The 24,430-nt window shown below is 43.3% G+C and overlaps 1 protein-coding gene across 13 annotated transcripts in view; it reads right to left on the bottom strand.

The window, feature by feature from the left end:
- Positions 1-21,855, bottom strand: part of LCOR (ligand dependent nuclear receptor corepressor) — a 164,679-nt gene extending 142,824 nt beyond the window's left edge. For 2 of the 13 annotated variants that reach the window (XM_055352617.2, XM_055352621.2), the window contains exon 1: positions 20,254-20,609. In XM_055352617.2, coding sequence (XP_055208592.1) covers positions 20,254-20,299 — 46 coding nt within the window. In that variant the 5' untranslated portion in view covers positions 20,300-20,609. The other 11 variants (XM_031015374.3, XM_055352622.2, XM_031015373.3 and 8 more) reach the window with 11 other exon arrangements.
- Positions 21,856-24,430: the final 2,575 nt, after the last annotated feature.

Raw genomic sequence — 24,430 nt, 5'->3', positions numbered from 1 at the left:
CTTGGGAGGCCGAGGCGGGCAGATCACTTGAGGTCAGGAGTTCAAGAGCCTGGCCAACGTGGCAAAATCCCATCTCTACTAAAAACACAAAATTAGCTGTGCATGGTGGCACGTGCCCATAATCCCAGCTTCTCAGGAGACTGAGGCAGGAGAATCGCTTGAACCCGGAAGGCGGAGGCTGCAGTGCAGTGAGCCAAGATCACACCACTGCACTCCAGCCTGGGCAACAGAGCGAGACTCCACCTCAAAAAAACACAAAAGGTGACAACAATAACAAAATAAAGTGTATTCCTATTATCATTACAAATTTACTATTCAAGCATACCTTTAAAACTGTTAGAAATGGAGAACCAATGTTTAACTTCAAAAAAGTTTAGATGTTTTAAAATGTTTTAAGTTCATAAATAATAGAGAAAATGAGAAGAGACAAAGCTACTCACATTATAACAAAATGAAATTGTTTTATGGAAGTCATATAAACAATGATACAAAAATAGAGCCAAAATAGTCACTAAAAAAAGACTTACTGACTATATTTCATCACGGCACTCTCTTTCTAGTTAATTTCACTCCCTTAACTATCACCACCACCATTGCTTCTACTTCTACCATTGCTTCTACTTCATGGAGCTCTATCTCCATGGGCTTCTGAAGAAGCCTGTTTCCCTAGAATAAAATAGATATACAGGTTGAGTATCCCTTATCCAAAATACTTCAGACCAGAAGTGTTTCAGGTTTAGGATTTTGTTCAGATTTTATAATATTTGCATATACATAATGAGGTATCTTGGGGATGGCACACAAGTCTAAACACAAGATTCATTTACATTTCATATGTGCCTTATACACATAGCCTAAAGATAATTTGTCGGTTTTTGTTGTTGTTTTTTGAGATAGGGTCTCACTCTGCCACCCAGGCTGGAGAGCAGTGGTACATCTCAGCTTACTGCAACCTCTGCCTCCTGGGCTCAAGCAATCCTCCTACCTCAGTCTCCCAAACAGCTGGGACTACAGGCATGCGCCACCAGACTGGGCTAATTTCTTTTAAAAATTTTTTGTAGAGACAAAGTCTCACTATATTTCCCACGCTGGTCTCAAATTCCTGGGCTCAAGCGATCCTCCCACCTGAGCCTCCCAAAGTGCTGGGATTACAGGCATGAGCCAACGTGTTTGGCCTAACCTAAAGGTAGTTTTATACAATATTTTTTAAATTTTGTGAATGAAACAAAGTTTGTATACATTGAAGCATCAGAAACCAAGATGTCACCTTCTCAGCCACCCATGTGGACAATGTATGATTGTGTGGCATTAGCATCATTCCTGACTCTCAATTTATACGCTATCCAACAAGCAACCTTATTCTTACACTTATTCACACATAAGGACTTAACATTAAAAAATATGACATACCATTAATACGTGAGAAAATAACGTGTTTGGGGTAACTAAGAGCACAGGAGCATCACCAGAATACCTGAATCAACTGTTAAACAACAACAGCGTCAGGCTTTCAGTCTCCATCTACAATGCTATGTTCTCACTGAAAAATTACTGAACACTGTATTTATTTTGGGGGGTGAAAGGAAACATCAGAAGCAGTTGAGAGACCCAGAAGTGGATCCTCTAAGAATGTGGAGGAATTCTTCTGGATGGCTTTTTTAAAATGTTTGCTCCAGAGTCATCTGCCTCATTAACAACATTTTCTGTCTTAGAAGGCTTTCTTCAATTTTATAAACTGGCATGATTTCACCATGTTCTCTGATTTTAAACACTGACATGATTTTACCACGTCATCCACAGGCACTTTTTCGGCAGTGTTAACATCACCATCTTCATCGTCACTATAATCACAATCATCTTGATTCATGGCATCCTTCATGCTAAAACTTCGTTTGAAAAGCTTCCACACCCACATCTCTGTTCACTGCTGCTAGTGTGCTGCTGAAGAACGTGTTTTTATATATTTACTCTTCATTCATCTAAGGATACCCTGGTTACACGGTTGAATTAAGTCACATTTGGGGAAAAGTACATGGCATAAACATTTCTGATGAGAATTTCAGCTGGAGGATGACAACAGTTATCAAGGAATAAAGAATCCTGCAGTCATCATCCAGTCCAGCTTCCCCGCAGTGAGCATGAGCAGCAGTACAGAATGCTTGTGAAACCAATCAGAAAAGACGTCCCTCATGATCCACGCCTTTCTGTTAGCATAATAATGGACCGGTAAGAAATTCACTCCTTGAAAACAGTAAAGATACAAGCTTTTGCCTATTACATCAAGTTTACTCTTATGCATGCCTGCTGCATTATTAGCACATTCCAGAACAGTTATTCTGTGCTTGGCATCCTTACTTCCTACAGGAGCCCTTGCATCAGCTGTAGTCAGTATCTTTCTGGAGCAATAATGCCAAAACAGTGATGTTTCATCAGCATTACAGGCTTGTTCTGGCATCAGATTGTCATCAGTGATGACCCTAGAAAACCTGTCAATAAATTTCTCTGCTGCTCCATGATCAGCAGATGGTTCAACACAAATCTTTTAAAATTTAGTAAGCCCAGCACAGTCGCTCATGCCTGTAATCGCAGCACTTTGGGAGACAGGTGAGAGGACTGCTTGAGCTCAAGGGTTTGAGAACAGCCTGGGCAACACAACAAGACCTGGTGGCATGTACCTGTAGTCCCATACTCAGGAGGCTGAGGTGAGAGGATCACTTGAGCTCAGGAGATCAAGGCTGCAGTGACCTATCATCACGCCATGCACTCCAGCCTGGGTGACAGAGTGAGATGCTGTCTCAAAAAAAATAAATAAATAAAAAATAATAATTTAATGCCATATCTCTTCTTAAATTTCTGCAACCAGCCTGTTGAACATTCACAGTTCCCTTCAATTTTCAGTTCATCATGCTTGATCTTTCTTTTTAGATATGGGGTCTCACTATGTTGTCCAGACCAGTACTGAACTCTTGGGCTCACATGATCCTCCCACCTCAGCCTCCCAAAGTGCGATTACAGGCGTGAGCCACTGCGCCCGGCCTTGATCTTTCTGCTGCATAACTAGCATACCAATAAGTGGCATGTGTTCACTGTGATGCTGATGGATCTACTCTTTCAAGATCTAATCGAGGTCATTTTCAGCTTTATGCAGTGCTTTTCTATTTTTCACTAACTTCTGCCCATCACTTTCAACCTAGAACTTTAATAATTTATCCTACTGTATTTTTCAGGTCATATATACAGTGGTCATTCCAACAACATACTCTTCTGTAAGACATTTCAGACATTACTGTTAGTTTTTCCAACAGCTTGACTTTCTTTGCTAGTAATGCTTTCCCTTTTTCTTATTTGTTTTACCCACAGGGATATCTGCAGGACTTTCTGACAATTCCAACAATATCTTCACGTCAGAGAGCAGAGAATAAGCAAAAAAAAAAAAAAAGTGAGTGACACACAGAGGTCTTGGTCCCATCATGGGGCTTCATGGGGATCCTGCCACTGACACATCTGGTCTGCACACATGCCATCTTATTACGCTTTGAGGGCACACTTGCTTGGGGCAATCTGGGCATATATAGAAAAGATGTGTCTCAGCTGAAAAGCACCGGGAGGATGTTTTTTCCCTTTGGGGACACTGAATAAACTGTATGTTGTGCACCTGCGTTTTGACTCCAACCCATCACATAAGGTCGAGTGTAATTATCCACTTATGGTGTTACTTCGGTGTTCAAAAAGTTTCAGATTTTGGAGCGTTTCAAATTTGGGATTTTCATATTAAAGACGCTCAACCTGGCTGGGCGTGGTGGCTCGCAGCTGCAATCACAGCACTTCGGTAGGCCGAGGCGGGCCAATCACCTGAGGTCAGGAGTTCGAGACCAGCCTGGGCAACATGGCAAAACCCTGTCTCTACTAAAAATACAAAAATTAGGCCGGACGCAGTGGCTCACGCCTGTAATCCCAGCATTTTGGGAAGCCAAGGTGGGTGGATCACGAGATCAGGAGATCGAGACCATCCTGGCTAACACAGTGAAACCCTGTCTCTACTAAAAATACAAAAATTAGCCAGGTGTGGTGGTGCACACCTGTAAGTCCCAGCTGCTAAGGTGCACACCTGTAAGTCCCAGCTGTAAGTCCCAGCTGAGGCAGGAGAATCACTTGAAGCCAGGAAACGGAGGTTGCAGTAAGCTGAGATCGTGCCACTGCACTCCAGCCTCGGCTATAGAGGGAGACTCCGTCTCAAAAAAAAAAAAAGACAATTAGCCAGGTGACAGACAGGATCTGTCTCAAAAAAAAAAAAAAGTTCAACTCATATACACTTATTTTTAAAAATTAATTCAGTTTAATTTGATAGTTTCAAAAACATAGATCTATTTATTTTATATGCACAAAAACAAGGAAAAAGTATAAAGAAAAGATAGAAATATATTAAATGAGGAAGAAAGGTGAATGAGAAACTGTTATCATCCAAAAAAGCTAACCATTCCTGAAAGAATATTCCTGGCAGAATCCTAGCCTGTGTTTTTGAACAAAATAACTGAACATCCTGTATAATAATCTTCAGATCCAATAATCTGAAGATCCTCAGATTCTGCCATCTGAGAACATCCTTTCAGCATCCAGTTTTTATTTTTTGTTGTTTTGTTTTGTTTTTGAGGTGGAGTTTCGCTCTTGTTGCCCAGACTGGAGTGCAATGGCGCGATCTCAGCTCACTGCAACCTCCGCCTACCAGGTTCAAGCGATTCTCCCACCTCAGCCTCCTGAGTAGCTGGGATTACAGATGCCCGCCACCACAACCGGCTAATTTTTGTATTTTTAGTAGAGACAGAGTTTCACCATGTTGGTCAGGCTGGTCTCCAACTCCTGACCTCAAGTGATCCACCTCCCTCGGCCTCCCAAAGTGTTGGGATTACAGGCGTGAGCCACCATGCCCGGCCCAGCGTCCGGTTTTTAAAGTGTGGTTATTTTAAAATCTAAAATCAAAATATAACAGTAACAGTTATCACTATGTCACTGCTTATACTTCTGTTCCTGAGTCACAGAAACTACAGATTGGCAGCATGATATAACAAGAAAATTTTCCTGTTTCTTAACACAGCTTATATTCTTAACATTCTTTTCTAGTTGTAACTGGATATATATTCACATTCCTCAAAATAGTTGATTTGATCTGGATCATTTCTTTAAAAATATCTGACAAAATATGGGCTGGCTGATTTAGGTATAGTAATTACTAAGAGCATTCTTACCTAAACAACTTCGTACGGTTTTAAGAAATAATTTATACTGAGTAATATCTGAGAGGTAACATACAAACACTTTTCAACCATTTAACAAAAACAAACCTGCCACTTTTTCCAAAATAAAGTTTAAGTCCTCAGGAAAAGGGGGGAAAAAAAGCAAAAACCGGGTCTTCAATCCTCTGCTATCTTGCCCATGCCACAGTGTCAGTTTCTTTCTTTTTACGTTAACTACAGAACACTCTTCTCCATTAATTTACATTCTCTTGCTTTTAAGAGATCAAAGTCTGTAGGTAATTCAATCTTTTTAATAGTTTTAGTACTTTTGACCAGGCTGGGCGGGGTGGCTCACGCCTGTAATCCCACCACTTTGGGAGGCCAAGGCAGGCGGACCACTTGAGGTCGGGAGTTAGAGACCAGCCTGACCAACATGGAGAAACCCTGTCTCTACTAAAAATACAAAATTAGCCAGGCGTGGTGGCACACGCTTGTAATCCCAGCTACTCGGGAGGCTGAGGCAGGAGAATTGCTTGAACCTGGGAGGCGGAGGTTGCGGTGAGCCGAGATCATGCCATTGCACTCCAGCCTGGGCAACATTAAGAGCAAAACTCTGTCTCAATAAATAAATAAATAAATAAAATACTCTTGACCAAACAACTCATTCAGGACTGTTACCGTGTGCTTTTTTTTGTTTGTTTGTTTGTTTTGAAAAATTAAGTCACACATAAATTTCTATTATAGCTTCTGGTAACTCCTTCCTAAAAGTCTTCTCAGCTAATGTGGAAAATTCTAGCTTCTCTTTTCATTTTTTGAGACAGGGACTGGCTCAGTCACCCAGACTGGAGTGCTGCGGCATGATCATGGCTCACTGCAGGCTTGACCTCCCAGGCTCCAGCAATCCTCTCATGTCAGCCTCCCAGGTAGCTGGGACCAACAGGCTCGCAACACCGCACATGACTAATTTTTGTATTTTTTGTAGAGACGGGGTTTCACCATGTAGCACAGGCTGGTCTTGAACTCCTGGGCTCCAGCAATCCTCCCACCTCGATCTCCCAAAGTGCTGGAGCCACTGCCCCCAGCCTGATTTCTCTTTTCTATCTTTACTCCATTTATCCACTTACATACCTTTACCTTTCACCAATAAAATGTACTAATCTTTGATATGGATATGTTACATAAAGTTAAGCAAAAGTTCTTCTCCTAAGGAGAAGGGGACCAAAGGGAAGGTTCTCTTTTAGATAAGATTGTACATTTGTAGCCATAAGCCATGGGTCTTTTTGAAACTTTTCAGTAGATGTATGGGGGTTTCTCAGTATATGTCTATTTATTTTAACATGCCAGAATCTATTTTAATAAAAACTATACAATGAAAAGCTATACACAGTAAATATATACACAAATAAAAACTGGTTATACAAGTCTCACAAACGAAATAGCTTTATCACTTTACTCATACCTGTTTGTTTTATTTTGATTTGTTTTGTTTTAAGAAGCCAGTACAGACAGGCACAGTGGCTCATGCCTGTAATCACAGCATTTTGGGAAGGCTGGGATGGGAGGATCACTTGAGCCCAAGAGTTTAAGACTAGCCTGGGCAACACAGGGACACCCCATCTCTAGAAAAAAAAAAAAAATTAGCCAGGCATGGCGTTACACACCTGTGGTCCCAGCCTCAGGAGGCTCAGGTGGGAGGATTGCTTGAGCCTGGTAGGCTAAAACTGCAGTGAGCCTAGAATGCACAACTGTACTCCAGCCTGAGTGACAGAGCAAGACCCTGTCTTAATTTAAAAAAAGAAAAAAAATTTAAAGCCAGTACAACAAAATTCCAGTTTTGTTTTTGTTTTTGTTTTTGTTTTTTGAGACAGAGTCTTGCTGTGTAGTCCAGGCTGGAGTGCAGTGGTGCAATCTCGGCTCACTGCAACCTCCACCTCCCACATTCAAGCAATTCTCCTGCCTCAGCCTCCCTAGTAGCCAAGATTACAGCTGTACACCACCATGCCCAGCTAGTTTTTGTATTTTCAGTAGAGATTGGGGTTTTACCATGTTGGCCAGGCTGGTCTCAAACTCCTGACCTCAAATAATCTGCCTGCCTTGGTCTCCCAAAGTGCTGGTATTACAGGCGTGAGCCACAATCCCCGGCCAATCGAATCATTTTTAAAAGACATATTAGCTCTATTAAACATTCATAGAAAAATGACCAGTGTAAAGGTTTTTCTCAGTAACAATGACCAAAGATTATGGACTTCTTGATGCTCACCCATAATTACAGTATTTTACTGTAATCAGATAAGCCCATTTTGGCCGGGTGTGGTGGCTCACGCCTGTAATCCCAGCACTTTGGGAGGCCGAGGCGGGTAGATCACGAGGTCAGGAGATCGAGACCATCCTGGCTAACACGGTGAAGCCCCGTCTCTACTAAAAATACAAAAAATTAGCCGGGCGAGGTGGCGAGCACCTGTAGTCCCAGCTACTCGGGAGGCTGAGGCAGGAGAATGGCATGAACCCCGGGGGGCAGAGCCTGCAATGAGCCAAGATCACGCCACTGCACTCCAACCTGGGCGACAGCGAGACTCCGTCTCAAAAAAAAAAAAAAAAAAGGATAAGCCCATTTATAAGAGGCAAACTTTGTCAGCTTCTTTACTAGATGAATAAAAATTCATATAACCTAACACACAGGAAATTAGTGTTTATATCATTCATGGTGCAACAAAAGAGCCACATTTGAAATGTGAAATACTCATAAACACCGACGTTCCCCTCATTTTTCTTACTGAAGGCAAGAACCTTCACATTTTATTTTGATGGGAATTTCTCCTTATTACCTTTGTCACAACATCTTCCTGTGCCTGCTAGTAAGCATTTTGTCTAAGACCAATGATGTATGAGTTATCATCTCATACTTAAATCAAATTTAAGTTGATTTTTAAGCTTTTATTCATTTTTTAAATTTATCCAATTTCTTCTTCTCCTTCTCAGTAATTACACACTACTCAGCAACTTCCTTTTCTGTCACACAATTTAAAATATTGCCAGCTAAACTAAATTTAAGTCACAGAAGGTTGGAAGTGAAGAAAAGGCATTTGGCTAGATTCAGGAGTCCCGAATCCTGACCTCAATCTGCTTTAATCTGTTTGCCCCTCCACCACCACCCCACACTTCCTTGAGGTCTCTGGGAAGAATATCAACAGAAGAAAAGGCCAAGCAGCTACACTGTTAAAAGGCCTTTGTTACAAACGCCTATGAATTAGGCTGGTCTACACAGAAGACTCAGTAAGCGTAGAATCAGTATCACTCAGATACCCTCTGCTGCCTTTCCCTCTCCTAAGCCTACGCTCCAATCTCAGTTAATGGTGAGGAATGGCCAGTTGAGCAAGATAAGAAGGAAAATTAAGCCAGTGGAAACATTCAGCTCAGAAACTCATTTAGCTAACAAAACTAAAAAATCAAAAAGAAAAAAGGAAACACAAATAGGACTGTGACAGCTGAAGAGAAGGAGGCAAGGTATTCTAGTCAAAGCCAGAGAACAGAAAATGAATAGAATAAACTCCTGTTTATGGTAAGATTATGGGTAGAGAAACCAAAATACCTTAATGTAACATAAAGCACATAAGCAATCAGTAATGAGAAACAAAGACAGGAAACTTAATGGAAATTCTAAAAGAAGGGCATATGCATAATGCTGAAGATTGAAGAAAACTGGGTAACAAAGCAAGACCCCGTCTTCACAAAAAATAAAAATATTAGCCAGGCACCATGGAGTGTACCCATAGTCCCAGCTACTAGGGAGGCTAAGGCAGGAGGATCAGTTGAGTCCAGGAGTCAGAGGCTGCAGTGAGTTAGGATCATGCCACTGCACTCCAAGCCTGGGTGACACAGTGACACCCTGTCTTGGGGTGTGGGGGGGGACGGGAGGGGAGGGAGGGGGAGAAGGAAGGGAGGGAGGGAAGGGGGGGAAGGGAGGGAGGGAGGGTGGGAAGGTAGGTAGGTTAAAGAGCATAAAATTTTGATTTCCAATCCCAGGTCTACCACATTTTAGCTGAGTGATTACGAATCAAATCTGTAATCTCCCTAAATGTTTCCCCACCTGTAAAACAGATGTTAACAACATCAAAGGTCTCTTGTCTGTCACACAGTAAATGCTCAATATATGGTAGCTTTTAAGAAACATTACAAGTAAACAAAACAGAAGCAAAAACTTCTCCATATTTAAATGTCTTATTTATTTCTTTAAACTTATGAACCACTTGATCGGGATGCGAGGTGGGAAAAGGAAGATGGTGCCATACAAAAGGATACAACCAAGATTCAATACTAAATATGGTGTCTGGAATTTGCTCCAAAATAATTCAGTTAGGGATGAAACAAGAATAGCCATTAGTTGATGTAGCTGGGTGTTTGTTCACCATACTATTCTACTTTTCTGTATGTTTGAAGTTTTCCAAACTAAAAGATTTATTTTAAATTCCTTTCCCTTTAAATGATATGGCTGGACAAGAAAACAAGTTACGGCATCCTTTCTAGCTTTGGTAAATACTGAATCTAAAAAATGGAAAAAAAGGTAAAAGAAAACAGGATAATATCCAGTGGGTAGATATAAGGGTAAATACCTACAAACAACCTAGAAAATACGCTTGCATTGGGCCAAAGACACTTATGCCGATAATCCCAGCACTTTGGGAGGCTGAGGCAGGAGGACCACTTGAGGCCAGGGGATCGAGACAAGCCTGGGCTACATAGCAAGACCTCATCTCTACCAAAAACAAAACAAAACAAAAACTAGCCAGGCATGATGAAACATGCTGTAGTCCCAGATACTCCAGGGGGTGAGGCAGGAGGATCACTTTGACCCCAGGAGTTTGAGTTTACAGTGAGCTATGATCATGCCGCTGCATTCCAGCCAGGGAGACAGAACCAGACCTTGTGTCCAAAAAAACAAAGAAAACATGCTTGCATTGACTGGAAGGAAGAGGAGTAGCCAGGTAAAAGTTCACAAATATCCATGCAATGGCAACAATAAAAAAACGTGAAAAACAAGAGATCATCAAACTGAATCTGTGCATGACTCAATTTAACAAATTCAACATTTGCTTCCTCTACATACAATGTATACTTATTTCAAAAATTTGTATAAACTAGGGGTGGGCCATGATGGCTCACACCTGTAATCCCAGAAATTTGGGGGGCCAAGGTGGGTGGATCACTCACAGTCAGGAGTTCAAGACCAGCCTGGCCAACATGGTGAAACCCCTCTCTACAAAAAAAACAAGAACTAGGGGCTGTGGTGGCATATGCCTGTAATCCCGGCTACTCGGAAGGCTGAGGCAGGAGAATCACTTGAACCCGGGAGGCAAAGGATGCAGTGAGCCGAGATCACACCACTGCACTCCAGCCTGGGCGACGGAGCCAGACTCAGTCTCAAAAAAAAAAAAAAAGAAAAGAAAAGAAAAGAAAGCAAGCTTTTAAGAAAATTTTTGTATCAACTGATCATTCTAAATGTACCAGAGGAGCCTGTTACTATATTAAATCAGATATGAATTATGTTGTAAAGTGAAACAGATGTCTTTGTGGTAAATTCACATTTTCACATGTGGAATTCTCTTTTATCAAGTAGGATACATTCTATAGATCCCTTTAGTTTCTCTTTCCTATTTATGTATGTATGTATGTATGTATGTATGTATGTATTTTGAGATCGAGCCTTGATCTGTCACCAGGCTGGAGTGCAGAGGCGCAATCTCGGCTCACTGCAACCTCCACCTCCCGGGTTCAAGCGATTCTCCTACCTCAGCCTCCCAAGCAGCTGGGACTACAGGTGCATGCCACCACACCCAGCTAATTTTTGTATTTTTAGTAAAGATGGGGGTTTCACCATGTTGGCCAGGATGGTCTCGATCTCTTGACCTCGTGATCCACCCGCCTCGGCCTCCCAAAGTGCTGGGATTACAGGCATGAGCCACTGTGCCTGGCCTCTCTTTCCCTTTATACTGTGAGTTTAGGAAAGGTAAAGCATGCTTTTACCTTCTGCAAAACTCTAAAAAATCACCTACTAAGAGAACTATACACAATAATCATTTTTTGATAATGATAAAATGACTCAGATTTTATGAAAAATAAGCTAATCATGAGATCAAAAACAACAGTCACAGACTATCTAGTATTATGAGTAAAAATAATAATGCTCTGGCCGGGTGGAGTGGCTCATGCCTGTAATCCCAGCACTTTGGGAGGTTGAGGTGGGAGGACTGCTTGAGTCCAGGAGCTCGAGACCAGCCTGGGCAGCATAATGAGACCTCATCTCTACATTTTTTTATTATTTATTTATTTTTTAAAACAACAGGCTTTCCAATAATAGCAATTATCATGGGAAATAATACTGGTGTTCACAACATCTTCTAATCCAAAAAGAAAGTCTTGGCCAGGTGCGGTGGCTCATGTCTGTAATCCCAACACTTTGGGAGGCCAAGGTGGGCAGATCACTTGAGGTCAGGAGTTCGAGACCAGCCTGGCCAACATGGTGAAACCCCGTCTCTACTAAAAATACAAAAATTAGCCGGGCATGGTGGCACACACCTCTAATCCCAGCTACTCGGGAGGCTAAGGCAAGATAATTGCTTCAGCCTGGGAGATGGAGGTTGCAGTGGGCCGAGATTGTGCCACTGCACTCCAGCCTGGCCGACACAGCAAGACTGTCTCAAAAAAAAAAAAAAAAAAAAAAAAGTGTAAGTTTTCTAGAAAGTATTAAATGTGTCATGCAGATATATAAGATGGTGATACCATTAATACATTTTCAGATACTTTCTGCTTTCTATGTTATTTTAAAGAGTTAATTATTCATCTAGATTATTGCACATTTAAAAAATTCTTGTGAGACAACTATATGTTTCTAAGTAATCCCCTTCAAGCTCTGTAAACAACTGTGATGAACTTCTCTTTTTTCCTGAGACAGGGTCTCACTCTGTCCCTCAGGCTAGAGTGCAGTGATGCAATCATGACTCACTGCATCCTCGACCTCCTGGGCTCAAGCGATCCTCCCACCTCAGCCTTCCGAGTAGCTGGGACTACAGGTACACAAAACCACACAGCTAAAGCTAATTTTTGTATTTTGTGTGGAGACAAGGTTTCACCGTGTTGCCCAGGCTTGTCTCCAACTCCTGGGCTCAAGCGACTTGCCTGCCTCAGCCTTCCAGTGTGCTGGAATTACAGGCGTGAGCCACCTGGCCTGTGATGGACTAATTTTCAATGATTCAGAAGTTATAACAAACGCTGCTTTACTTCAAATGGTATTGTTATAATAGTTTTTAATACAATTGTAAGGCACAACTGAGTAAAATTTATTTTTTGTCTTTAAGCTCTAGAAAACATTTAAAGTCTAAAGAAAAGTTCCTTTAGACAGGTCTAGACCAGGAGCAGTGGCTCATGCCTGTAATCCCAGACCCCATCTCTATTTTTCTTTAATCTAAATTTTAAAAAATATATAGAGAGGAAATTTTAAAATAGACATGTCTGAAGCATATTAATTTCTAGTCTCCCAATGCCAAATTTGAAATGTTAGTCTAAACCCTAGTTACAGCCATCATTTTTTTTTCTTTTAGCAAACCCTGACTTATCCTGCTCTTATACTAACAAATGCACATTACACACGACAGGATCCTTCTATTACCCTGAATTATAAGAACTTCATTATAGTAAAGACACAACAAATACTAGTTTTTACTAAGTAAAATTCACTGGCTTGCACAATAATGAATTCAGAAAAATGATTAAGTGATATGCTAAAAGAATCTACAACTCTCTTTATCAAAAAGTAGATTAAAACATGAAACAAAGGAATAAAAAGACCAAAAATCATTAGAAGATGCCAATCATTACTACACAGCTTTCCTAACTTGACCCTCACAATCCATTAAGCAAAAGATTCTTAAATTCGACCATCTACCCCATAAGATACTTAGTTTCATCCTTAAGACATCATTATACCTGACACTTTGTAACAGACCAAACCTAACCAATTCAAAAATCAGAGAAACCAAGAGTCAAGGAAATTCAAACAAACACTTTAAAAACAGTATATTTAACTTAGCACCAGGAAACAAAACAAACCAGGGGTGGTGGCTCACACCTGTAATCCCAGCACTCTGGGAGGCCAAGGGAGGCGGAATGTCAGGAGTTTGAGACCAGCCTGGCCAAAAGGGTGAAACCCTGTCTTTCCTAAAACTACAAAAAAATTAGCTGGGTATGGTGCCGCCCACCTGTAATACCAGCAACTAGGGAGGCTGAGGCAGGAGATTTACTTGAACCTGGAAGACAGAGGTTGCAATAAGCCATGATCACGCCACTGCAATCCAGCCTGGGCAACAGAGCCAGACTTCGTCTCAAAAAAAAAAAAAAAAAAGAAAGAAAAAATAAATTGTATAACTTGTCAGATGGCTGGGTTTTATAAAATGCAAACAAAAAAATGTAATCTTAAATTTCAAAAATACTGCTAGTGAGATTCCTCTCACTACCCAAATTCTCACTAAACTCAGAAATGGAACAGATTCATTCAAAACATTTGTGTCAGGGCAATATAGAGCAAAGGTGTCCTTCTCTATCCAAACTCTTGCCATTCACTATCCAAAATTCAGGCATAAAATAGATTTAAATAATATGGTGTACCACATTACCTGAACTTGATATTTGAACCCTCACCATAAAGACACAGAAATTTAAACCTGGATAGCAAGGTAAATCCGTGCCATTACATAACCCCATCAAATAACTAACAATTGTAATAACTCATAGAAAGGATGTTTAAGAAAGCTTTTCTTGTCCGGGAGCGGTTGCTCACGCCTGTAATCCCAGCCCTTTGGGAGGCCGAGGCAGGCGGATCACCTGAGGTCAGGAATTCGAGACCAGCCCGGCCAACATGGTGAAATCCCGTCTCTACTAAAAATACAAAAATTAGCCGGGCATGTTGGTGTGTGCCTGTAATCTCAGCTACTTGCGAAGCTGAAGCAGGAGAACCACTTGAACCCAGGAAGCAGAGTTTGCAGCAAGTCGAGCCAAGACTGCACCACTGCACTCCAGCCTGGGCGACAGAGTGAGACTTCATTTCAAAAAAAAAAGAAAAAAAGAAACAAAGAAAGCTTTTCTTGAGAATTCTTTTTGTTTGTTTTTTGAGACTGAGTTTCCCTCTCGTTGCCCAGGCTGGAGTGCAATGGCACAATCTTGGCTCACCACAACCTCCACCTCCCAGAATCAAGCGATTCTCCTGCCTCAGCCTCCCGAGTAGCTGAGATTACAGGCATGCGCCATCATGCCCGGCTAATTTTTTTTTGTATTTTTAGTAGAGCCGGGGTTTCTCCATGTTGGTCGGGCTGGTCTCGAACTCCCGACCTCAGGTGATCCGCCCGCCTCAGTCTCCCATAGTGCTGGGATTACAGGCGTGAGACACCGCACCCGGCTTTTCTTGAGAATTCTATTTCATTCTATTACTATGCTCCTTATTCTCTTCATAAGGTATCCTGCAGTTTAGCTTTTGTTACAGTGTATCTGGTCATGTATTGATCTGTATTTGTTCTTAAATGGGGAGTATGAGAAAAAATATTTGCAAAGCATACACTGTAAATATATCCAGAATATATACACAATTCTTACAATTCAACAATAAATAATAACCCAATTTTAAAAATGGGCAAGGGATCTGAATAAATATATCTCCAAAGGTATGCAAATGGCCAACAAGCACATGAAAAGATGCTTAACACATTGCTAGGAAAATGCAAATCAAAACCACAATGAAATATAACTTGTCTTATTTTTTTGTATTTATTTCTTGTTTTTTTGAAATACGACTTCATACCCACTAAAATAGCTATTATATAATCAAAACAGACAATGAGAAGTGTTGGAGTGGATGTGGATAAATGGAACTGTCATACAGTACTGATGGGAATGTAAAACACCGTAGCCACTTTAGGAAACAATTTGGCAGTTCCTACGAAATTGTTTGTTACCACATGACCCAGTAATTCCATCCTAGGTACATACTCAAGAGAACTAAAAACAAATGTCCACACAAAAACTTGTACACAAATATTCAGAGAAGCATCATCCATAATAGCCCCGAAGTGGAAACAACCCAAATATCCATCAACTGATTAACGGATAAGCAAAATGTGGTATGTCCACACAATGCAGTGTTATTTAGCCATAAAAGAAACAAAGTGCGGATAATGCTACAACATGAATGAATCTTAAAAACATTATGCTAAGTGAAAGAAGCCAGGCACAAAAAGCCATATATTGTATGACTCCAATTACACGCTATGTCCAGAACAGACAAATCCACAGAAACAGAAAACAAATTATAGTAGCTGCCAAGAGCTGGATCATAGGAAGAATGGAATGTGGAACTGCCTATGGATGTGGGGTTTCTTTTTTAGGAAATAAAAATGTTTTGAGGGTGGGTGTGGTGGCGCACACCTGTAATCCCAGGACTTTGGGAGACTGAGGCAGGAGGATCACTTGAGCCCAGGAGTTCAAGACCAGCCTGGGCAACATGGCAGGACCCCACTGCTGAAAAAAAATAAAAATAAAATGTTCTGGAATTAGACAGTGATGATATATGTACAACCTTGTATTTGAAATAACTGAAACCCACTAAGTTGTTATGGTATGTGAATTATATCTCACTTAAAAAGTGAAAAAAAATTCAAGGTATGGACCACTGTACTTGGGATACTTGCTGAATACAAGAATGGTCAATAAAATGAGCTAATGGTTTATATTGGATTTTTATCCCCAGAGCAATGTGCAAGTGTATAGAATAGTAAAAGGAATTTAAAAATAAACACAGATAGACTAGAAAATAATTTATACAGTAGTGATATTGAGTTTTTCATTTGAAACTATGAAAAGTAACAGCTTTGCTTATTTGCATCTATCCAATATCACAAACTGAGATTCCACACAACAGATGGACAGACTTACAGGAAATATGAATCAAGAGAGTTCAGAGGCACATCGAAACAAATCAAGCCCCTCTGCTGAGCTTTCCGAGCTAGACTGCAAGCCAGGGAAGAAAGCCAATCCCATTATTTAATATATACCTTTAATTGCCACATTTCACAGCAAATACTTTTTGACTCTTTCCAAATACCAACTCCAACTTCCAAGGATGATAATCTGTCAATACTAAAGGTATTCCAAAAATAGCTCTGTAACAGCAATGGAAGGCATAACCTCCAAATGAGCTTGCTTAGAAGATAATACTCTTGTGGATGATAATATTGTCCCTGTAAAGGTGGTTTAAAAAAGAATCTGTCGGCCGGGCACGGTGGCTCACGCCTGTAATCCCAGCACTTTGGGAGGCCGAGGTGGTGGATCACGAGGTCAGGAGTTCAAGACCAGCCTGGCCAAGATGCTGAAACCTCATCTCTACTAAAAATACAAAAAAATTAGCTGGGCGTGGTGGCACAAGCCTGTAATGCCAGCTATTTGGGAGGCTGAGGCACAGAATTTCTTAAACCTGGGAGGTGGAGGTTGCAGTGAGCCAAGATCACGCCACTGCACTCCAGCCTGGGCATAGAGTGATGCAGTGGCTCATGCCTGTAAACCCAGCACTTTGGGAGGCCAAGGCCGGCAGATCACGAGGTCAGGAGATCAAGACCATCCTGGCTAACACGGTGAAACCCTGTCTCTACTAAAAAGACAAAAAATTAGCCAAGCGTGGTGGCGGACACCTGTAGTCCCAGCTACTCGGAGGCTGAGGCAGGAGAATGGCTTGAACCCAGGAGGCGGAGCTTGCAGTGAGCTGAGATGGTGCCACTGCACTCCAGCCTAGGCGACAGAGTGAGACTCCGTCTCAAAAAAAAAAAAAAAAAAAAAAGAATCTGTCATTTTTGTAGAGTTCCACAATGAAATCCTTAACTAAAGGTAACATTCCTCCCCTGAGCTAAGGAAAGAAACGTGTTGCAAACTGCAAGTTGCCTAACAAAAAGTCTCCACTTTCTAACCTGCATTAGAAAATCCTACAACCTACCTTTGCAAACCTATCATGTCTATATCCCTTACACTAATCATGAACTGCAGTTTAAATTGACAAGTCATTGCTGTCCTTCTCCACTTTTGCTCATGCCATTTCTCATGAATGGAATGCCTTTTCCATCAGAACGAAGCAAAAATCCACCACCTTCTTCATGAAATCGTCCATCAACTCGGGAGAGATATCACTTCTAAACACCCCTAGCATTTGCTTGCACCATCATATGACACACTATGCCTTGTACAATAACTGATTGATTACATTACATTTTCTCTAAGGTTTAAAAGTTCCTGAAGGTTGAGGCAACTTTCCCACACTTTGTTTGCCCACAGTGCCTGGTAAAAAACAGATGCTTATTTAAATGAAGTAAACACCTAACTACCCTTCATCCTAAAAACAGCATCAATACAAACAGCTAAGTGATCAGGCAGGTACTATGAAGTGGCAAGTTCTATCAGGCAAGTGACTTTGGGAGGCTGAGACAGGAGGAGTTTGAGACCAGCCTGGACAACATAGCCAAACCCTGTCTCTAAAAAAAATTCTAAATAAAAATAAAAGTGGCATCAAATAACCAATTCTCACTATGTAAGAAATTCCAGGCCCCCCTGTGTAGCACCATAAGACTAAAAAATGGCATTGTTCAAATACTTCCTAGAATTGCTCCAGCTACAAGAACATTTGAGGAAATTAGGGCAATCTGAAATAACTTTCTGAAAGTCAAAGAGACTCATCTGCTGTCCTATTTTTAGCCAAGCTAGAGCTAAGCTGAAATCACCACAACTTTCCCCACATTAGGAAGAGCTTCTTGAAAATACAGCAAGGGCAAGGTGCAGGAAAGCAAAAGGTTACATCATATCAGGCGCAGAGAGAGCCTAGATCTTCCTGGAATCTAAACTGATCATCCTAGTCTCAGAGGACTCCTTAATATCACCTGGTAACCAAATATCATCCATCTTGATCATAATCACTGTCTGAACCCAGGACTAACTCCAATTCAACTGAACCTAATCATTTAATCACCAACATCACCACCACCACCTGCCCCCACACCCTCCAAAAAAGTACTAATAGAAGGGAGAATTCGATTTTAGAAATGAGAATTAATTTTTAATCCAAACTGCTGTAAATTAAATACCTTCCAGAAACCAAATGACCCTAAAGTATTAAGATAATCAGTCAAGAGAAACAAACAGGTTGACTGTTTAGAACCAATCCCACTAAAAAAGGAATTATTACATCTGGAAGTAAACAAGTTACCTTTTGAATTGCATAAGGATCACTGCCAGTCCTTTTAAATATAGAAAGTTCTTAACACTACAATTAATTTACTTGGAACTCTCCTCTTAAAAAACAAAATTACATATAATAAAAGAGAAAATATGAGGCCCCACTGATTTTAGTTGGGAGACTATGAATATATGTTACTGCTTAGATTAAAATATTGCTCTGCACTCTGGACTCTATAATCTTCTGAACTTTACTACCTTTAAAGTGGAAATTTGGAGTTAAAAGTATGCTTTAAGAAATGGATCACCAGATTAAAATTTGCCTTCAAAAAGTGAATCAAAATTTTGATATTTCATTCAGATATTTACAGAAATAATTTATCAGTCATAATTTTAAAAACCAAAAACACGGCCAGGGGCAGTGGCTCTCACGCCTGTAAATCTCAGCACTTTGGGAAGCCGAGGCGGGCGGATCATGAGGTCAGGAGTTCGAGACCAGCCTGGCCAATATGGTGAAACCCCGTCTCTACTAAAAATACAAAAATTAGCTGGGCGTGATGGCGCACGCCTGTAGTCCCAGCTACTCGGGAGGCTGACGCAGAAGAACCGCTTGAACTTGGGAGGCGGAGGTTGCAGTGAGCCGAGATGGCGCCACTGCACTCCAGCCCGGGCAAAAGAGCGAAACTCCGTCTCAAAAAAGAAAAAACAACAACAACAAAAACAAAAACACACCTTGTCAAGCAGCAGTAACTAACCACTAACTAGCAATGACTGAAAAAATGGGGTCCTGAGGCAGGAGCCCAGGATTAAATGCAAAGAGAATTAGAATAAGATACACTAATTAAAACCATCTAAATTAAAGCTACATGGAACTTAGAAAATCTACAGGACAGGACTACATTATAAATTTTAAAATCTTTTAAAGACTAAAAAGCCCTGCTGAAAAAACCAATCACTAACAAATGTAAAACATACAAGAACTAAAAATTCTCCAAAACAATTCCAGCATTTGATACTAACCCACAATTCTGAAAACGCATTAATTTCATGCTTCTCAAAACCTGCTATATGCTCTCTTCTATGATAGTCCGAAATAACAAGTAATTCAAAAAGTACTTAAACCGACGTAACATTTTAGTACATGCATAATACTTTGAAAGAATAAAACAAGCAGAGATAGAGCAGAGTACAGGATAACTAACTGATAGGCAAAAGGCTGTTTGTTTCCTGGAGGGCAGCACTGGTCTTGGATTGGCAGGAGGGGAATTTTAAAATATATCCATAAGACGAATTATACCAAAAAACTGACTCATGCCTTTATTATTTGCACAAGCATATGTTTGAAAATGCACTTTTAACCTTTGGACAACCAAACTGATATCAGATACCTTACAGCATTGTTGCCTATATTAATTTCGGTGTTACAGTCTAAATCCTTAACGAAACTCACGCTATACATTTTCGTAATGAAACCCTGTAGAAATTGAAAGGCGTATATTCTTTAAGTAAAGGTTACCTGATTTTTCACTTGTTTAAAGTTTCAATTTTGCTTTTTAATCTATTATCGAAAACATCCCTTGTGGGACATTGTAAAGGGCAGACCCTCCTGTCAAGCCAGAAGGCTCAAACACAAAGACACTGAGCTAACCAAGTGCTGTAATTCTTCCAAACTGAGCCTCTCCACACCCCCTCCACCCTTCCCCCCAACAGATATGTCTATTAAATCAGTGTCTGTTCTCCCCCTCGCACAACAAAGAGAACTTCTCACCGCATGAAATTGCCGCTGAATGGACACCAGAAAGCAGGATTTGCATAATTCCTTCCAACGAAACCCTGTCGGGAAGGAGGGGATGAGGGGCCCAAGCGAACGGATAGACTCTCCTAGATTCTGCGGGGGAAGACCTGGTTCCCAAGAATATTCCCCTGGGGGAGAAGGGGCTGGAATTCTGGGCCTCCCCGAGGACTGGGCGTGGGGGACAGCGGACGACGAGAGGGCATCTCCCCACACACCAGCAGCACCGAAGCAAAGACGGGGAAGTAACAATGCTGGAGGACAGGAGAGTCAGACACAAGGATGGACTGGGGCTAGGGGGCGGCGGGCGGAGCGGAGACACCACACGGGCCACTTACTTTTTGGAGGGGGGTTAAATATATGAGTTAAGCCCTTATGGTCCCGCCGGCCGCCGCACAGAGGGAAACGGGACCTTGGGAGAGAAAAACAGACAAAACACACAGTGTGAGAGGCGCAGCTCGGCCGCCCGGCCCCTCCCGGGGCGCCCCCGTCCGCGCTCCCTCCGGCCCGCAGGGAAAAAGCCACCCGAGGGCGGCCCAAGGTCCGGGAGGCGGGGGGCGGACGGGGCATTCGGGCGAGGCTGCGGCTCCGGCCAATCCCCGGGAGGAGACGAGAGCGACCCCCGCCGGGGCTCCTCGGTCGGACCCGGTCCCACCCCCTCCTCCCCGCAGCACGACACCGAACACAAATACGCACACACCGACCCGTGCGTCGAGGATTAACTCCCCGGCCGCCGCCGCCCGCTGAGGAAGTGCAGCCGCTGCCCCCCGCGGCCATGACACCCCACTTGGCTCGGTCAGGCGCACCCGGGGACTGTGACAGCTCCGGCTCCCTCCGCCCCCATCTCCACCTCACGCTTCGCACACGCCCGAGCGCCGGGCGCCCGCCGCAGCCCGTCGCGCGTGCACGCAGAGCTGGGGGCGCGCCCCGCGCGTGGGGGAGGGGTGGCTCAGGAGGAGGACGGCGGTGGCCACAGCGCGGGTGGGGGCCGAGCACGCCCGCGCCCCTCGCGCCACCCCCAGTACAGCGGCAGCGCCGCGAGGCGAGTCGCCACAATAAGCCAGCGGCGGCGCCGGGGTGCCGGGCCCGGAGCGGGAGCAGGGGCGGGAGCGGGGAAGGAAGGGAGCGAGCGGGCAGGGATGGAGAGCGGGAGGAGGAGGAACCCGCGCTCCCGCCGAGAGCCAGCGCCGGGGAGGCGCGCGGAGGGGAGGGGCCGGCGCGCGCTCGGCCGAGCGGGGGAGCCCGCCTGGAGGTCGCGCGCGCTCGCACTCCGGGGGGTGGGGGAAGGGGGGACGCTCGAGCCAAAGAGGGCGGGCGGGCCGGAGCAGCAATTGCCACTTCCCCAGCTTCCTCCGTGGTCTGGGGCGACCGGCGGCGGGGCGGCCGGAGGGGCGGCGGCGGTCGGCGGAGGGTCTCACCTACACAGTGAATGAGCTTGTGGCGCCACGAATCCAGTTCTTGCCGAAAGCCGCGTCTCTCAACGGAGCATTGCTGCCGCCTACACACCCTCGCCATCTTCTGCCGCCCGCCCGGCCCAGCCTCCGCCGCGGCCCCGCGCACGCCCAGCCGCGTCGCCCGGGGCCGCGCACGCACCCGCGGCCCGGGCGTCGCGCCTCCCGCCGGGGGCGGTGCGGGGGCAGGGCCGGCCTCACCTCACCGTGGCCCCGGCGTGGCCCGGGGGCGGCCTGGGCCGGCTCGCCCGCCCCGCGCGCCGCCCGCCGGGCTGCGATCCCGCCGTCCTTCTCCGCGGCTACCGCCGCCTCTGGCCGCCCGGGACGGCGCCTTCTCACAGCCGGAACTCAGTCCCGCCGACCCCGCGCTGCCTTCGCACTGTCCCCCAAGGCCACGGCTGCCCCCGCCCTCCCCGGGGCTTTTTGTTTTTTACGCCAGCCCCATTTATCACTTCCAACCTGCCTATCGCCCGGCACCAACTGTTGCAAGTTCCGTAATAACTGCTGCTATGAACTTCTCCGTCGAAACTGCTCCTCCCCAGAGCCTGTTTAAGAAGCAGAAATAAGGGTAAATTCCCGGATGCCGGTGGATGCACTGACCACTAAGATTTTCAAAGGTGAAGTGGATACACGTTATTAAGTCTTCGGGAGACATCGCCAACATTGGGAAACCTAGTAAAAAGTGGAAATCGAGCGTTTTAAATTAAACAAAAAAAGGTTTCTACTAGCAAGACTGATCGTAGGCGAACTTCTCAAGGAATTTTGGAATATTGTGCCAAAGTGAGAATATTTAATATTTCCAAAAGTAGACTTAACTAGGAATACTTAAAGCAGAGACTATTGGAAATGCTTTAATTTGGGATTTCAGGAAAGGGCTTGAAGAGAAATATTTTATATGAGCAAGCCTCTTGGAATAATTGAATCACCTTAATTTTGTCACCGTTACTTCGAAGAGAACGAGAAGAGAGAAGATGGGAAACGAAAGGAGAAAGGGAAAAGAAATGGGGTGGAAAGAAAAAAGCAGAAGAGATCGCCCTATACCAGTAGGCCTAGTACCCTAGGGTTCTGGCCTCTTTCTCCCACCTTTGGTGTCTAAGATTAAGGACAGTGCATTCCTGCTTTTAGAAATTTAAATTTAAGTTTGAAGACTTAATTTTAATTACTGTAGTAGGTAAAGCAAAGTCGTTAAATACTTGACATCAGGATCCCATTGGAGTATTGATTTAGGTCTTTTCAAAGGTGGTGGTCGTGGTTCTCTGCACCAGCCCCTGGCGGAATGGCGGAATGGTGTATCTACCAATGAACAGATGGACTGGGTGGGCCTCGGGTACGGGTGGCTTGAGATGCAAATGCAAGGGTAGGAAGGCGCCTTCCCCCCCCACCACTCCCAGCCCACCCCGCCAATCTTAAAACATTGATCTTTATAAAATTCGCAAACGTCCCACAGTATTTCATTGGCTTAAGAGTATTGTCAAATGAAGACGCCAGGAAGTATTGAGTTTCTGGGTACATAATACTGTCCTGAGTGTTGAAGGAAGAGGACTAATACGAGATTTAAAAAAATGGCTGTGGACAACCATCCTTCAGGTGTGATGGCAGGACATCTTGTATCACCTGAAACTTCCTTTTTTCGCCGCTAGGTGGTGGGTGTGAGTCTTTTGCAGCCTTTAACCAAGTTTCTACGATGTTTGGAGGAAATACGTTTCAGTTTCAAATAAATGAACAACGTGTAACTCTAAGATGAGTAAATAATCAATGTGTTTTCCAACCACCCCAAGTTAATTTGTTTAAAAAACAATCAAGCCAAGGGTAATAATTCCTCGACATAATCTCTTAGTCCCAGACATATGGATTCAGAGAATCCTAGAGGCTTCAGAGATCAATTCTGTAACTTAAGATATGAAATTGGAAGCCCAGACAAGTAAGGTGACTTGACCAAGATTACATAGTTGCTGGGTAGAGAAAGGGCAACAAAAGCCAGGAGACAAGTTTCCCAATTTCCAATTTAATGCTAGTTTTACTACTATGAGTTCCAATTTCTGCTTCACTTATTTTGAGTTGGGAACTAACTCATGGTTGACCTATCATAAAGACCTATTTGGAAGAAAGGATAGGGAGGCAATAGTAACAGCTAATATTCATTGAGCACCTATTATATGTTTATCATTGTTTCATTCCATCCAAATAATAATGCTATGAGTATATATTTACCACATTTTCCAAGTTAGGGACACAAGACTCAGATGAGTTAAATACATTTGTCAAGATCACATAGCTACCAAATTCTAACTAAGATCTCTGTGACTCTAAACCCCTCTAAATTGTCTTATAAGTAGAAAATTGGCTTGGCGCGGTGGCTCACGCCTGTAATCTCTGCACTTTGGGAGGCTGAGGTGGGCAGATCACTTGAGGTCAGGAGTTCAAGACCAGCCTGGCCAACATGGTGAAACCCCGTCTCCACTAAAAATACAAAAATTAGCTAGGCATGGTGGTGGGCACCTGTAATCCCAGCTACTCAAGAGGCTGAGGCAGGAGAATCCGTTGAACCCAGGAAGTGGATGTGGCAGTGAGCTGAGATCGTGCCACTGCACTCCAGCCTGGGCGACAGAGCTGAGACTCCATCTTGATAAATAAATAAATAATAAGTAAATAAATAAATAGTCTTACAAGTAGAAAATAGACTCTGCAACTGGAGGATTCAC

This window comes from Gorilla gorilla, chromosome 8 (assembly GCF_029281585.2).
Source record: "Gorilla gorilla gorilla isolate KB3781 chromosome 8, NHGRI_mGorGor1-v2.1_pri, whole genome shotgun sequence".
Taxonomy (NCBI): domain Eukaryota; kingdom Metazoa; phylum Chordata; class Mammalia; order Primates; family Hominidae; genus Gorilla; species Gorilla gorilla.
Note: the sequence above shows the minus strand (reverse complement) of the source record. Positions and strands in the feature narration are given on the sequence as shown.